Source organism: Oreochromis aureus, linkage group 23 (genome assembly GCF_013358895.1).
Source record: "Oreochromis aureus strain Israel breed Guangdong linkage group 23, ZZ_aureus, whole genome shotgun sequence".
Classification (NCBI taxonomy): domain Eukaryota; kingdom Metazoa; phylum Chordata; class Actinopteri; order Cichliformes; family Cichlidae; genus Oreochromis; species Oreochromis aureus.
Window position 1 is genome coordinate 20,081,234 of NC_052963.1, and position 17,447 is coordinate 20,098,680.

The window sequence follows — 17,447 nt, forward strand, 5'->3', positions numbered from 1 at the left end:
ACATCTTCATAGGATTCTTCACAGTCCTATGAAAAATGCCACAGTCTTCCCAGAGTGGATGTGCCAGCAAATTCACTCCAAGGTCCAGACCGATCGTGCAATGCTCATAAACTGCAAAAGACTCTATAGTCCTCGGGTAGCATGGTAAATGTTACAGTCGCATGACGCTTCCATCACTTCCAGGAGAAAGCTGCTTCTTTGTAAAACAAACACAACCACACAGCTTAGGTTGATGCAAAGCTGTGCTACAAACCACAAGACTTCAGGAACAATGTACTTTGGACAGATGACACCAAAGTGGAGATGTGTGGCCATAATGCACAAAGCCAAACACAGCATATCAGCACAAACACTTCATGCCAGCTGTCAGCACGGTGGTGGAGGGGCTTGTTTTGCAGTCACACAACCTGGGCACCTTGCAGTCACCGAGTCGACCATGAACTGCTATGTATACCAAAATATTCTAGAGTCAAATGTGAGGCCGTCTGTCTGACAGCTAAAGTTTGGCTGAAACTGGGTTCCAGACACTGCAATAACATCTACAACTGAATGTCTGAAAAAGAAACAAGGTGCTGCAATGGCAGAGTCAAAGTCTAAACCTTGACCTCATTGAAATGTTTTGCCAAGACCTTAAGAGAGGTGTACATAAACAAATGCCCACAAACATCAATGAACTGATGCAACATTGTAAAGAAGAGTGGGCCAAAATTCCCCCACAGTGATGTGAGAGACTGATAGTCATACAGAAAACAACTGCTTCAAGTTGTTTCTGCTAAAGGTGGTTTTACGAGCTACTGAATTATGAGGTGTACTTAGTTTTCCAAAAGACTGCACCAAGTCCAGAAACTCTCTTTCTCGGAAGACTGAATGTGGACCTATGGTTCATATTTGTTCGGCCCACTGGTGATCAAAATGGGTTTTACATCCTTGTTATGAAGCTTTTGTGTATGTTCAATGAAACAGATATGCATTCATTCATCTACCTGCATTCCTGGGTGTTTGGGATACTAGTCTGTTCTTTACACCACTTACACTTTGCCACACCGTCAGATTCTGACCTAATCCTTTTCTTGCCCACTTTCTGCGAGCCAATCAGTCGCTTCTGTGCTCTTTATATATTAGTTATCTTCTGTTATCCTGCCGTTCAGACTCCGAACTCCACTTCATCCTGGCCAGATGGAGATCCTCGTCCAAGTCTCCAGCGTCTAGTATCTGAAGGGTCCTGTCCTACTTCATACCATCAATGGACTCCACTATAGCAAATGTTGTACATGCAAGAAATAAGAAATAAACAAAAAATACATGACTAAATGTAAAGTGTGTTTGTTTAATTCTTTAAATTAATTTGTATTTAATTTTTTGTACATTTTAAGATTTATAATCCATTGACATTTTTAATTTAATTTGTGTTTACATTGATTGAATTTTTAAATATGACTTTCTTTATGAAATTATGTTAGACGTTAGAGTAATGAGTACAAATAACTTTAGAACTTTTAAATGCTGTTTTTTTAGGGAATATGATTGTTATAGATATACTAGTGCCTATAGGAAAAATTTAAATAAATTTATAACTAGTTGTAATGCTTATAGGCAAAACAAATGCCATATATGTTGCCATGTATATGTATTTTTCTCAGTAATATTACTGTTTGATGTAATTTTAAGTTATTTATTTATTGGAATGTATGGAACATTTGCAATACTGAACAATTTATTAAAATTTAATGTAAGTATACATTTAAGTCTACAAAATATAAGCATAATGAAAGAATATGCTATAGTATTGATTTAGATGTATTCCTTTATAATCTTACATAACTTTACATAATGTAAGTATAATTTTAAGGTAACATAATGTAAGTGAAAAGTAAGTATAGATTATAGTATTAACCTTTAAGTATTACATCATAAGTTTACATAATGTAAGTAAATATTAAATTTTATTTTGTCTGTTGGGTTTCATAAAATTTTTTAACAGTATTGAAGAATTTATACATAAATGCAAATATCAGAAAATATTTCTCTCTCTCTCTCTCTCTCTCTCTATATATATATATATATATATATAGCTCTTTAATAACTGTAACTGTAATCATAAGCATAAATATTATTTAATGACTAACTTTTATTTATTTATTTTGTTAGTAAACGCCTTATACAAGCCTTACAATGAAAAAAAAAACGTCCTTAAGGTCTTCCCGGTTGGAATGCGGTTTCCTAACCATTCCTCGGCTTCGGTGTGTATTTCAGTTGGCCCACATTTGGACTACCTTAAATATTCTGCTCTCTCATTACAGTGACACACACACACACACATTCACACTCACCGCCACGGGAGCGCGCGGCGGCTGAGAGGCCCTGTCAAATCACTACGGAGGTGACGCGCAGCCCGAGGACTTACATAAAACTCCTCCGAGGACTTTTCACACTTTTAACGCCTAAAAGTGGCTTTACTCGCCCATATTTCGGACGAGGAGGCCTACACGTCGTGGAAATAAAAAGTTGTGGTAGTTTTGAACTTCTACCGGAGGCTTGTTTCGATTAAATACAACAAAAAGTAATTTTTTTTTCAGCTGAGAGGCACTCGAGACGCGAAGCAGCCGAGGACCGAGAGGAAGGGGGGATTTCTAATCGTCTCCTTTTCAGTTTTTTCGGGGGCATGCGAGTCTTCTGAACACGCCCGGACCTGTTAACGCGCACATAAAGCCGGGATAAAGCCACTTGTAGCTCACTTTGTTTCTTCTGAATTCAACATGCTGCCGAATACGGCGCTTTACGCCGCGAAGAAACGGAAGAAGCCCGTCCAGAAAATGTAAGTCAACTCCTCAAACACCGCAAAGCAAAACCCCCGAGCACTCTGAGGTGTCTGAGGTGACCGGAGAGCTAAAGACAGACGTTTTATTGTACTTTATGAGCTCCGTGGTGTGGTCGTCATACCAGCTTTGTAACGCTTTTTAATGTTTACTAATGTAATACTACAGTTGTGCCAGCACGGGCAGTCCCTGTGACCTTCCATAGAAGCTAGGACGTGTAATCCTGTGAAAACACCTCGCTTTGGTGGCTTTTAATGTTTATGTTGAACAACAAGCTGTGTATTTTTCTCCCCAAAGCATGCATACATGTCACAGTGAAGCTTTCTAACACCAGGGATGGCTTTTTCCTTTTTTTTTTTAGGTGCAGCTGTGCAAACATTCCTGCACTACTCGTGTATTATAGCCTGCGTTACATTGTAATAAGCGTATTTGTGCCCTCTATGTGTGTGTGTGCAATAGTAGCTGCATTGTTGAATCCATAGGGCTATAAAGTCTATTTTTCCCTGCTGTGGTTATGCAATGCTGGCCAGCCACCCTGAGGTAATGTGAAGTGCTGAGGTCCAGCAGCACTGCGTGGAGAATAAAGTTAACTGTTGCTTCAGTATCATTTAAATCTAATTATACCATCTGGGACAGCTGGCCTTCCCAGACTGATCTGTGGCCTTTAAAAACTCCTTAAAGGACTCCTCAGAAGTGGATGGTGCTGAACTGGAATTTATCTTTTGAGTTTTTGTTTGAGTGTGCCCTGTAGGCGGGGAGGTTGACACTGTAAAGACTGAAACCCCACATCAGAAATCTCATCGTACCACCTTCCTGTGATTCGACTTATGATTTAAATATATGTATAGCATCTTTGTTTCCCTCTTGATTCCCCAATCGGGACGCCTCAGAGCCCCCCCCCCCAGCACAATTTGAAAACTACCTCTGCATAGAGAAGGAACCATTTTTGGACGGAGTTTTGCTCATTTCATTATCCCGTTTTTGTAGGGAAGCCGAGCACAGTGAATCTTTGTTCTTCTGTGCTTTGTCAGAGATGATGTTTCAGGACTTGTTAGAAGCCCTTCGAGCGCCGCTGCAGGTCCCTGAGGTCTTCACTTTGGGAACCACAAAGTTATTCTTTGCACAAAAACAGAAGAACAGAGCCCTCAGATTGCCCAGCCCTACAAAGTGAAAAAAATAGAGATATTACTAATGATAGGCTTAGTTGGTCATGAATTTTGCTGTGAATAAACCACTCGAAGTGGACTTTTCTCTTGCCACTGAACTACAATGTTCTTAAAGAAACCCTTAACAATTCAAACTGGATGTAAACTGGTGTAAAAAAATCTCTTCATTGACACTTAAACCGACTGGTGCTCATGTGATTTCTGTAGACTGGAGGAGCCGGGACTCAAACCATCAACCTTCCGATTGTAGATGACCTGCTCTAATGTCACCGGCCTAGAATGAACTTTATAGCCCTTAAAACAGCATATACTGGTTCCCGTGCATATTTAAAGGTTCTCTAAAGCACCGTTTTACAATAGCTCCCTCTATGAGATCATAAAGAAAAACTTAGATTGGGTCTCTAACCCAGTACTGTGGTACGCAACGTCCACATAGTTTAAAAAACATTAATAAATCTGCTGCAAAGATCCTTTAGAGGCCCCCTGTGGTGTTGATGGATGGAAGATACTGTATAGGAGTGAGGATGTCTAAAGGATCAAGTAGATGCTGTTTCCAAAGGCACCACAAGTATGTAAATCTATTTTAGACCCTTTGGGAAAGAACCCTTTAGAGGTTATATAAAACACCGGGCTCTAATTGTTCTACTTATATTATTCAAGGTGCTTCTCTAGAGGTTCTCTAAAGCACCATCCTGAAGTGTCCTCATCAGACCTCTCATGGGGTTGTAAATAACTTTGGAGAGTTTTTATAAAGCACCATATTTAAGTCTTGGACACATTGCGCTGCTCTGCAGGCTCTCCAGAGAACAATGCTCAGTAAGTTAATCATAGACCCTTAACCATACTGTTAAGACTTAGTTGCACCATGGGCCACTGTATGGGAGTCCTCTAAGGCATCATGGGGCACCATAACATCCTGTTGCATTTCAGCTGATATCCTTAGTTGTGTTGTTGTCTTTGTAGAGGATCTTCTATAAGACCTTTTCACCATATTTAAAGTGCTGTAAAGCGCCTTTAAAGGATTTCTGTATAGCATCATGGTTCAGTTTAAACAACTCCCATGAAGAACTTTCAGAGGGATTCTCCAGGGGGAACATAGTTAATTCGAAACACTGAAAATGCAGGAAAGAACTTTAGATTGGTTCTCTATAGAACCAGTGTTAATTTTCAACACTTAAGCATGCAGGAGAGAACCTTTAGAGGGTTCTTTGTAGATTCTATATAGCCCCGTTGATCATTTACACCCTTAAAAGTGCTTTAAGGACTTTGTAGAAGGGTTCTCTGTATCAAAGTGGTTGTTTTTAACTCTTAAAAGTGCAGCACAGAACCTTTAGAAAGGTTCTCCATATCAGCATGGACATTTTAATCCATTAAAAGTGCTCTAAAGAACTTTTAGAAGGGTTCTCTAAAGCATCCTGGGGATATATTTTGTCCAAGACCCTTCGCGTTGCCATAAAGAACCCTCTGCTCTCAGCCACGCTGGCCCCCTCACTGTGATTTTTACCAGTTTGTGATTTTTAGCTTTAACAAGCCAGACGGAGTGTTAACTGCCCCGTACAGAACCACAGGCCTGAGCAGGGACCCACGGCAGAACCCAGCCAGAACCGCGGTTTCAGTGTATGTGTGCGTATGTGTGTGTGTGGCACTACCTGCATTAATCATAATCAGGACGTAGAGCGCTCTCACGCAATGTTTCCACGAGGGAGGAGGGAGGGAGGGAGGATGGCGTAATCTGAGACTCGCTCTGTTTTTTCTCCTCCTCCTCCTCCTTCGACTGCCACAACATACTTTTTTCCTGTCTTTTTCCTTCTCTCTCTATGTGTTTTAGGGGAGTTTGTTTTTTCCCTCCCTCCCTCCCTCCACTCAAATTAACATAGTTCAGTGTCACGCAAAGGGTTACGTAAGTCTGCCATGTTCAGTTTTTAGGAAAAGTTTGTCTTTCTTTTCTTTTTTCTTTCAGGAAACAGTGTTGAGTGAGGGAGTTGTGAGTGTGAGAGTCAGTTAAGCCCGCAGAGAGGTCTGGAGGCGGCGTTACAGCAGCTTGCCCTGCGGCAGTGTACCTTTATGTTTACACTGTGTTGTACAAGGGAAGCATTTAAATTTATGGTAATGTCCGTGTGTGACAGAGACAAAGAGACGGCGGATGGATTGTGATCAAAGTTGTAAAACAATGATGAGAAGGTTGAATTGCACAACGAGTAGCCAGAAGTATTTGGACATTTGCATGAGAAATGCTTGTAGGCGTTGTTGACGTATCAGCCTCCACATTTTGAACCCCGGCTGCAGAAACTTGCAGTGATGTTAGGAAACGAGGGCCCGCCCCGTTTTGGGGTTAAACTCCGTCCCAGAGGTGTTGGAGGAGGCTACTTGACTCCTTCCCACAGATGTTTTATAGCAGCTGGATACTGGACTTCAAAGTGGTGCCAATTCAGTTGAATAACGGTTACTTTTTAGGTGCGTCAAACCCCCCCCCCCCCCCAAAAAAAAAAACTTTCCTGGACTTTACAAATTGCCTTGTGAATGTAAAACTAAGGCATTCCAAATTCAGCATAATAACCTCACTTGGGAATTTCTTTCATTGCAGTACCGCTGGCTGCCACTGTAACATACTAGTGTCACATCCGGCTCTCTCGCTCCGGGACGGGAAAACACCAAAGCATTCTTGAGGGGTTCTCCAATGAACAATGACCCATTTTAAACTCTTTAAAGAGCAATGAAGAACCTTCAAGGGGTTCTCTGTAGCACCGTGGGTCATTAAAAACCTTTAAAAAGGATTTTTCTGTAGCATTTCAGTCCCTTAATACCCTGAAAAATCCAGTAAAGAACCTATTATTTATGGCATGGTAATGTTATTCTCATAGTAGTACAATAATGAAACTTTAGAAGGTAGCACCATGGTTCATTTTAAACCTTTAAAAACCCTTTAGATTGGTTCTCTATGGCACCACTGTTGATTTTAAATTGTCAAAAGTGCACTAAGATAATTCAGACCGGTCCTCTTTAGCGCCATGGTTCCTTTTAAACCCTGAAAGTCCAGGAAAGAACCTTTAGAAGGGGGTCTTTGGATTGCAGCCATACCACCCTGAACATGCCGATCTCTAAGCAGACTCAGACCTGGTTAGTTGTGGATGGGGTGTAAAGTTTTGGGTAGCTGTGACTCAAGAGGTGGAGTGGGTCATTTACCAATCAGAACCTTGCTGGTTTGATCCCTGGCTCCTCTAGCATGCACGTTGAAGTATGTTTGGGTAAAATACTGATCCCTGAGCTGCCTGTGATGCATCCATTTGAGTACGAGTGTGTGAATTTTAAGTTAAAAAGCACTTGTGTGAAAGAGGCATGTGAGAGAGTGCTTTGAGCACTAAAAATTAAGTAGGAGAGCACAATGTAAATACCAGTCTATTTACCTTCTCTACAGCAGCATGGTTTGTGGTTCAAGTTGTAAAAGAAACAATGTAAACAAGCTAAGGATATTAAGGATTCTGCCAACTGTGCAGGCCACCTTACCTTGGAACAACAAGTTTATGTCTCCCGACACTTTTACTTTTATAATAAATTCACAATAATCAAATTAGCCCTGCTGAGAGCAGGATTCTGATGGTTGAAGAACAGTTCGAAGCCTTAAATGGGAAATTGTGATGATGTTTTTAAGGTATAAAACAATTCAGTGACTTTTTTTCCCCCATGGCACTCTTTTTTTCTTAACTTGTGATTTATTGTACTCTACGTTGATCAATTAGGTGGATGATTTCTGCTATGAGACTGAACTCACATGGGAATAAAATGGTCAGATGTTGCTGCTAAGGTTTTGTTGTTGTGTTTTGGTGCTCTATGTGATGGGCCAGCTTTCAGCAGAGGCACTGTTTCTTCCTATGACTAACATGTGACGAACGTGAGCGTCCCAACTTTCACTTCCTGGTTGTCATATCAAGGTCAAAACATCATGATGCCACTGAGTCCTTGGAGTAAAAGCATATAAAAATGCATATTTATGTTGGCTAATAAAGCCAACATTTGGATTAATGGGATTTTTGGAGCAGGTAATTTGAGAAAGTCCCACTTTATTTCTTATGAGTAACCTATTTGAAAGCCCACACATTATATAAAATCCTGCTCCTGCTCCCCTGCTCCTGATCCCATACTATAAACTCTTACTTTATATAAAAATCAAATTCCTTTTTTTGTCATAACAATAAATGCTGGTTGAAAGTCATCCCTCTTTGGTTACAGGCTGTAAAATTGGACTTGAAAATCCCAAATTATCGGACATCAGAGCTGTTGACTGATAGCAGCATATTGGCCAATATTTATGTGTTGTGTCGCATTAAATACGTGTTAAAAACAGTGTGATCAGTGTGATGAAGAACTGAAAGTCTCTAAAACATTTCCAGATTTTTATTTTTTATTTTTCCTGGAACAGTGGGAAAATATCCTTAACAGCTGTAGCTTGTGCCTAACAAAAAGTCTTAAAAATGCCAAATTATCCCGTGCTTAAGCCTGTCGGGATGTCAGTTAAGGCCTGGAATAATTTAAAAACAACTGTGTGCTTATAATGGCAGCGAGCTCACAACCAAACTCAGCTCCAGAGAGAGCGAGAGAAAGACTTAAACTCTGAGAAGTTTATAAAGTACTTTTCTTAAAGTTACAAATCGCTTCATAGAGATAAACTAGAAAAACCTATTTCAATTTTAAAAAAAGTTACAGCCTGATTTAAGTTTTTTAAGACCAATATCGATATTTGATTATCATAAAAACCTGATATATTGGCCGATATTTTTTTTTCTTCAGACACATGAAACATAAACAGATCTCCCTCACATTTCTAATGTTATTTTAAAAAAAGAATTCTTTACTTGTTCATGCTTTTCTCAACTCTGCTCTCATCAACTAGTTGTTTGTAGCGTTCCAAACACGTGCGCCCAACAGGGAAGTTGCACAATGCCAAAACTACGTAACTTGAACATTCATAACATGCCTGAAGGGTGTTTCTCTGGTCCTTTTTTGCCTTTTAAATTTTCATTTAATTTCCGTTATAAATGCTGATACAGGTACGCCGTTAATAACTAATATGGGCTTACATATCGGCCCTGCTAATGTATCGGTCAGTTTCTAAAAAATAAAATCCCTAGGAAGAACAAAGAAGAGCAGAATATCTAAAATAAATAAGGCTATTAGTGACAAACCAAGGGGTAAAACTACCGTAAACAATCATAACAGCCTTACACTAAATTAATGTTTCACAGTTAAAGTCACAGTTCTGGTCTCAGCGTGGAGACTGTCAACCAGCAAAGGCGAGCTGAGACATCAGAGTAACCAACAGAGCCCATGGGGGTTAATAAATCCTGCACGTACCTAAGAACAAGGCCATCTTTATGTTGAAGACTTTTTTTTCCTCAATTTTAACCGCAGTAGTAGGAACAAAGACAAGGAGAGGTTGGGGCAGACAGGGAAGATGCTGGAAAAGTACTAAGAAACACAAGAAATGACCCCAAAAGAAAACTACGAACAGACATTGAACTTGGTAAACAACTCCCAATCAACTCGGGTGTTTCTTTCACTGAGCTCTTTCATACTTGGGTTGTGAAACAGGTGTTAAATTGCAGGTATGATATTGGCTCCAGTGTCTTAATTCCAGCAGGGAACAGGCGCCAAAATCATCTTTAGTTTCTATTGTTCTGAAAAGGTGTCGTTAGCGCGTCTGAGACAAAAGTGCCTTTGTGTGAATGCAGGGGAGTGTTTCTCTGAGTCCAACACACCCCCCTCCTGACCCCCCACCCCCCCTGCTCTCTCTCTCTCTCATACACAAACACACGTAACACACACTCATATTTAAAGTCCACGCCCCTTCCAGGACAGATCTGGCAGATAAAGCGAGCGGCAACAACACTGGCCGCTCATTGTTCTTGCAGGGAGCTGTGCCGTGAGGAATGCAGCGATAGCCATCTCGCCTCGATTTCAGATATGTCGTGTTTTGGAGTATTATTGGAAGCAGATGTCTTATTTACAGCAGGGTTAGCCAAGCAGGGCTTCATCAGGGGCCGTGCTTTACACATACATGTTACACTTACAGCTCATCCATTCAGCCTACAGCCATTCCCACAGAGGCTGCAGGCTTTTCATAGTTACAGCAAAGTCACTTTTTCTGCACCCCCTTGCTGTATTTCACATTTTAGACTGCAAGCGTGTTTACAGAATTAACGTCTAAGATCACAGCACAGTTTAGAGATGCAGGCTGTTTGGTTCCTAATGTCATTTCTAGATATAGATAGTTGTTTTTTTTAAACAGTACCACAGTGAAGTCATGCTGCACTCACTTTAAGGTCAGTCCACATAAAATCAGTCATAGCTGAGCAAAGCTGCCACTTGACTTTCTCAAAATCAGCTGATTTTTTTGTTTTTTTTTGTTTAAAAAAGCACAATATCCATGTTAAATTTTAGCTTCACACTATGAATATTTTCCAAGTTGAAGGCCCTGAGAGTTTAAAAGGATGGGGCCAGGTTTTCTCAAGTTTGTTGGGGAAAAAAGGGATTTTTGAGACCTCATATCTGTATTCAGGGCTAAAAAAACAAGCACCGGTACCCTGGACCTTTGAACAGTTTTCTCATAATTCACTGGAGAAAAATACAAAACCTACAGTTTGGGTAAACATGTGGGATAGGCGGTGGCTCAAAACAAGTTACAGCATATGAAAGGTCTCCCTTTTACCTACATTTTGATACCGCACTCATCTTGCTGCAGTTCCATCTGGGTCACAGTGGTTTTCTAATATAGTCAGATTTGAGCTCTGTGTAATGTAGCTGCTGGCTGTGAAGTTATTGTGCAATGTACCAAAGGTTAAAATCAGCTGATTGTGAGGGGTCAGGTGGGAGCTGCTGACTGATTTTTTTTTCTTGGAATGACCATGACTTATGATTAATTTTTGATGTCATGTTTTCTTTTATGTTGTTAAAGGAAATTTGTCAACTTTAATCTTGAGTCCAGCGTCTAGCAAGCAAATGTGCAGTATTTATTTATGTATAACGCTGTATAGACGGTAATCACACAGCAATTCAACCCCTCCTTATTTAACTTGTCTAAAACACACAATCAACAAATCTGTGGTTAAAAGCCTACGAGATGAAATTGTTGCATAAAAGCAAAACTGGCGCAAACATGATGTAACTCAGACGTAAACAGACACTAAAGCCTTGTCTCAGCACACTGTCTGTTTCATTGAGTCTGAATTTAGCATAATTCATAGTAGCCTGCTCTTATTGTTGAAATGCAGTTTAGTCTTTTATAAGTAAACATATCAAAAGAACACAATGTGGAAAAAACCATTCACTCATGTGCAGATTACACCTGCAGGGGCTGCTTGGTAAAAGAAAGCCATGCTCTGAAGCTGCTGGTGCACAGACTTTGTGCTGATGTTAATGGCAGAGGAGGTTTTGGAGAGCTTTTATGCACAATGCAGCTCAGCACTCGCCCACTCTGCTCTATAACAGCATGTGGTCTAAGTGGCTGTGGTTCTAAATACTTCTGCTTTGCAATAACGTTGATGGTGGGTTTAATAATAAGGAGGGAAAATATTTCATAAACTAAGTTATTGCAATAGTGGCATGCTGTTACAGCATCGCACTCAAATTCATTGAGCTCTTTAGAATGATCCATTCTTTCACAAATGTTTGTAAAGGCAGACTGCATGGCTGGCTGCTTGGTTTTCTACACCTGTGCAGTCCAACACTTTTGTCCTTGTAATGAATTTCAGTCATGACTTCGTCATTTTGATCTGTTTTTGACTAATGAGCAAGACGAAAACTTGCTAGCTGCTATGCTATAGTTAAAGTACTGGGGCAATTGGGATGTAAAGGTTTGTTAGTATAATTAGTGGACTATGTCGATCTGCTGATGCATGCTCAGTCATCCAGATAGAGAAATCCCAGAAAGTTGATCCTGTTCATCAGTGAGAGAAATGCTCCATCACTCATCTAAATGACTTCTTCAATCTAAGCTCACTGCGGGTTTCCTTGTAAACAGTACATGACTACAAACTAGCACCATTCCTGGGAGCTCAGTTTCTGTTTCAGTTTTTTGGGACTTTGTTGGTGTTTTCAAACGGCCTCGGTCTAAAACATTTTATCGTGGCATAAGATGCGCCCAGAGTTTGGGGAGTTTTGGGCCAGTTAATCTCCAATTAACCCGTCATGACATGTGAAGTGCAAATCTGCTGTGGGACTTGGGTGCATATGTTTGTGTAGATGAGCTGTTAATGGGAGGGTTTTGCAATTCCACACATTGGTAAACTTTAACAACAGCCAATCAGAGCCTACAAGGAGACAGATGACAAAGAGAGTTTTCAGCCTATCGGTTTTTGGAGTGCGCTGTCATGTAGCTTTTCTGGACTCAGAAGTGACCATATTTGGATGAGTGGCTGAAATGCTAAGCTGATGCTTGTTAGCTTTATAGATATCTGTTAATAAGTAACGTTTAAAACTAACCAAATACTAAAATTTCACTCATCAACACTCAAGATGGCGCCGCCATTGCGTGCAATAGGTCGGCAGCCTTATGAAATTTCCCCCTTGTGGGACTAATAAAGGTATATCAATCAATCAATCAATCAATCATGCACAGACTTCTTGCATGACCCGTTAGTGCATATTGCCTCACAGGAAACCAGGTTATCAATCTGGTTATTGCATTAAAATGCTTTACAAGGCAGGATTGAGCGGTCCAGCTCACCGACTCCAGCTCCTTTAGCACACTTAGATTTAAATTTAATCAAAGTGACCCTTTGAGCCTTAACAAAAGCCACATGAGTAAGTTTAAGAAAACAAAAGAAAAAATGTAACAGAAGGAGAGAAAAGAAGACAAGGGTTTGAAAGTGAAAGGGAGAAAGACAAAAAAAGCAGCAGAGAAACCACAGCAACAACCAAGATATGCATAAATAACAGTGACAATGTTACTAAACATCACACAGTGCTAATAATATGAGATATTTTTATAGGCAGTGGCAGCCCAAGATACTGTGCGTCTGTGGGAACCTGTGTGCGTGAGCCCGCTTGTATTCATAAGGTTTCTCTATGTAGTGTCTAATAGTGAGTGTGGGGAGCCACAGCCCCGCCCCCCAGGAACAGAAGCAGGCATGGAGGAGGCCCGGGCCCCAGTTATCCAGTGAGCCAGTGCATATGGCGCAGAAGACCTCCTGCCAGACAACATCTGGCATCAGCACAGCTTCTCCCCAGAACCCTCAATGTCTACATGCAATTTAAATCTAAAAAGGGGGCATTGGCACCGGAGGTGAGGCTGAATGAATAGATGTGCATCGTGTTCATCCCCAAGGCCCTATAGGTGCCAAAGTTAAAATAACTCACCTCCCTACAGGTGTTAAGGAGGGGGAAATCAGCGAAACAGACCAAAACTGTTCATTAGAGTCAGCCTGTAAACATAAAGTTGGCCTTCTTAACACAAGAGGTTATCGGGGGACTGCCTTGGAGGTCAACTCCTTACTACGGGAGCTGATTGAAGGGCTGAGATAGAGAGAGAGAGAGAACTTGTAGATGTGTGACAAGATCACAACAAAGTAATCACACCGACAGTTTTCTGAGTTACAGATGAGTTAATGTCGTTGGACTTCAGTGTACGCTTGTGTTGGCACTGGCTTCTACATGGAAGCATGTAGAAGGTGATATCTTTAGCATGTACCCAGTCCGTATTTTCTTCGAGCATATGTATGTTTGAGATGTGAGAGCAGGAAGTCCAGGAATAACTGCTCTGCATTGTTTTTGTTACACTTCATCTCGTCAATCACAGTCACACAGATATCACAGATGGCTTCGCTCAGTCTGTGTTTGAGTGTATGTGCCCTTTAATTTTATGTTTAGAGCTGCAAAACCAGGCTTTTAAGGCTTTATAGAAAAGAAATACTGTCTTGAAACTCGTGGGTTGATCTGTGGTATATTTTTGGCTTGTTTTTGCTTTTTAGTCCTTTAACCTGTTGTTGCTTTTTCCTATAAGGACATAAAAGTTAACCCCACCAGGTAAAATGAGAGTCTGGCAAATAAAACCCCATCAATTTACATTTAATTTACATTTCAGACACCAAGCTAACAGTTCCCTAGAGATGTTTAAAAGAAGCTGAAGCTGAAAATGCAAAGCAAAGCGAGTAGCGAACAGGGGAAGAGAGATTTCTGTCCTTTCATCTCATAATTTGAATCAAATTTTTCTGTGTGACAGGTGGTTTTATCCTACTACTTTTTGCATATGAGATGTCAGCTAATAACCAGTCCATGAACTTCCTGCTTGGTACTTTGTGTTTCTACGCGGTTTGTGTTGGCTTGTGTTTTTCTGCAACCTCAGACCAGAAATCAGGAGGTTAAAGGGTCAAACACCACAGTTTTAACACATAGAACGCGCTCAGTATCATTCAGGTGCACCCACACTCTGCAGGCGGCTTCTCAAGTGGCCTCGCATGACCTGAAATCCTCGGCGGAGTCATCGGCAGGAACATCTGAACCTGATTTAAACCTGAGCAGCAGCAGAAGTGCAGCTGCTCTGTGTGAGATCAACCTTTGAGTGGGAGGTCGCAGGTTTGTGTTCCCACAACAACCAGATGCTCTCCTCGAGTGTCCCCGGGCAAGACGCCAGTGCCTGGTGAAGCTGCCTCTCCCAGTGCTCACTTTAAATGTCAGAGCTGCTGTCACTGACCTGCTTTTAAACTTGTTTTCACTGAGTGCCACACTGGGAAATGAGAATCACATCAGGGGCCAGCATAGATGTAAAGAGGGCTTGCACGGATTTTCCTGTTTCACAGTGGACCTATGGCGGCTTCATTCAGGATACTTTGAATATGTATTGCATTATTTGTCAGAAACCTGCATCTCGGGCTTCTCTCTGAATGGTTTCCACAAAATACCTACCTGACAAAGACAAGTAAAGGAATCACTGTCAGTATTCTACAGTGTATCAGGTGTGGAGCTGAGTTTTAAAATAGAAGATCATCTAAATTTCCCCTCAGGGAGGCTTTTTAGCAGGTGGCATTTAGTGAATTTTCCGTTTAATGTTTAAAAAAACCTCAAAAACAAGATCACATCTGTCATTTTGCTTTTCACAGCATAAACATCATGCACAATACTTGGAGTTTACCCAAATTCCCTCTCCTTGTATACTGAGCATTATTAATTTCAAGCCATTTAGCAGAGCCGTTAACAGGAGATTGTCCCTGCTGGATGCACAACCTGTAGGGCATCACATTGAAAAAATACAAAGGTGCGTTGTACAGCTCTCTCCATGCCCTTTAATATGATATATTACTCAATATATCAGTTTTTGACTGCCATTGTTAGTGCCCAAGGTCAACTTTGACCTTGGGCACTAACAATGGCAGTCAAGGTCAAATGCTTAGCTAACCTAGGTACTTATGTCCCCTGAGGCCTGGTATATTGTTGTGAAGTTTTAAGACGATCCATAAAAATTGTGGGTTCATATAAGTTTTTACTGATTTTAACATTTGGTGTGACTTTCACCAAAATTACCATCACACAAAATTTGAACACAATATCTTGAAAACTGTAGATGCTAGATCGCTAACAAACAGAACTGATTACAATACTCCCTCTGTTCGGGGGGACAATGATGTGATAGCTTGACGCTTTACTTTGCTGCATAGCACTTGTGTCCTTTTAAACAGTTATCTTGATTTCTTATTGCTGAATGAGATTCATTTTTCCCAGATATGACTGTTTGCAAGCCTCCTTGACGCCTCAGTGGACACATAACTTTATTTCTGTACTTCACCAATGACAGTAACCTGTGAACTGTGATAGATCATAAGTTGGATGAGCTTATACTGAACATTTCTGCACCACCTCCTTTCATCTTCTATCTGAAATCTTCTGCTTTAGCTTCTGTTTCTCAGAAAGTCTGAGTGAAAAAAAAAAACAAGGCAGCGTTGGTTACATATGTAACCACTGACCGCTGAAGAAGGATCAGTATGTCCACTAGCAGTTGGAAATTCGTTTGAGCTGAAATACAGATGATGTGTGCAAAAATAGCTCCTTGTTGTAAACATATACCGGTTTCTCTAGTGCTGTAGGGACATTTCCAGTGGATTAACTTTTATTTCCTATAGCAATGTGCAGCACTCCACCCAATTTATCAAAAAATTGTAATGTCTGACTCCAAAAATCCAACATAGCAGTGGCCAAAAAGGTAACTTTGGGTTAATGAGGTCTGGGGCGAACCTGTCTCAAGTTTGCTAAAAATACAGCTCTTTTTAGATGTGCTTTTTTCTTGTAGAAAGCAGAAGTTAAACAGACAGACACATGTCTCAGTTTTAAAAAGTGAGATACATCTAATCACTGAGCAGAACATGTCTGACTTTAGGGAAGTCTGTGGTTGGCGTCTGTGCTGCTTCATGCTGTAAAAACCGACTTAAAAAAGTCACTCAGAAAACTCAAAAGCGACCACAGTGAACCAAAGGAATCTCCAGGGACGGTTTTAAGGTGCTCCACAGTGTCACACCTTCTCAGGGAAAAAGAAAAGCCCCTCTGTGCTCTGGACGTGTGGTTCGAGTTATAGACGAGATGCCGGGCGGATTTGCTGCTGGAGTTCAGTTACAGATACCTGCTTTCAATGGCGCTGACCTGCAGGAATCAGGGTTTATTTACCACTTTGCACAAGTCCTTACCAAGCCAGCGTGAGCAACAGGACTGATGGATTTATTGTAAATTAAACACCCCGCATTCTGATCGGCTCTGGAGTACAGAAGTGAACACATGTCTCACAAGGGAAGAAGATTATCTCACACCCAGAGATAATCACCAGACACAACAGCAGCTGGAGCAACAGTTTAAACAGCTGTTTAAGTAGAAAAAGAACCTTAAAAACCAACTTTAACATTAATGAAGTCGGGAAGTTGTGTTCAAATGAAATATGATGCCAGGCTTTATCACGCAAGGTTACATATCAGATACTCAGAGAAGCTCTCAGCATTAGCCCTACATTGTTCTCACACAGTCATCCTTTTTGTCCTACTTTCAGTTAAAACATTAGACCATTAGATGTACAGCTGAGCGATATGGACCCAAGATCACGTCTTGATATTTCCAGGTTGAATGGTGGCAGAAGATAATTATCTGCCTTTTCTATGAAAGCAATATGTGAGATGTCACAGCTACTTAGTTGGCATGATAAAGGCGAGGCTTCCTCTTAAGAAACATCAGTATGTCCGCTAACAGGAGCTTTAGATATTAAAAATACAAATTAATCAGCTGGAAATTCATGAACTTATATCTATATCTATATATATGCTGCTACAGTTTTACAAAATCAGAAACAGGAGCACCAACCATAACAGAAAGTAAAGCCTTGTTCTGCTGTGGCCTTACTTAGAGAATTTTCACTGCTTTACCTGCAGCCGTACAGCATTATCTAATGAGGAACTGAAACTGTTACACTCCATCAGACTCCACTGAAAGAAACTGCAAT

The 17,447-nt window shown here is 40.7% G+C and overlaps 1 protein-coding gene across 1 annotated transcript in view; it reads left to right on the forward strand.

The window, feature by feature from the left end:
• The first annotated feature begins 2,342 nt into the window (after positions 1-2,342).
• Positions 2,343-17,447, forward strand: part of ahr2 (aryl hydrocarbon receptor 2) — a 95,263-nt gene continuing 80,158 nt past the window's right edge. Inside the window, exon 1 of the mRNA XM_031735710.2 lies at positions 2,343-2,815. Within this exon, the coding sequence (XP_031591570.1) occupies positions 2,757-2,815 (59 nt within the window). The 5' untranslated portion in view covers positions 2,343-2,756. The remainder of the gene's footprint in view (positions 2,816-17,447) is intronic.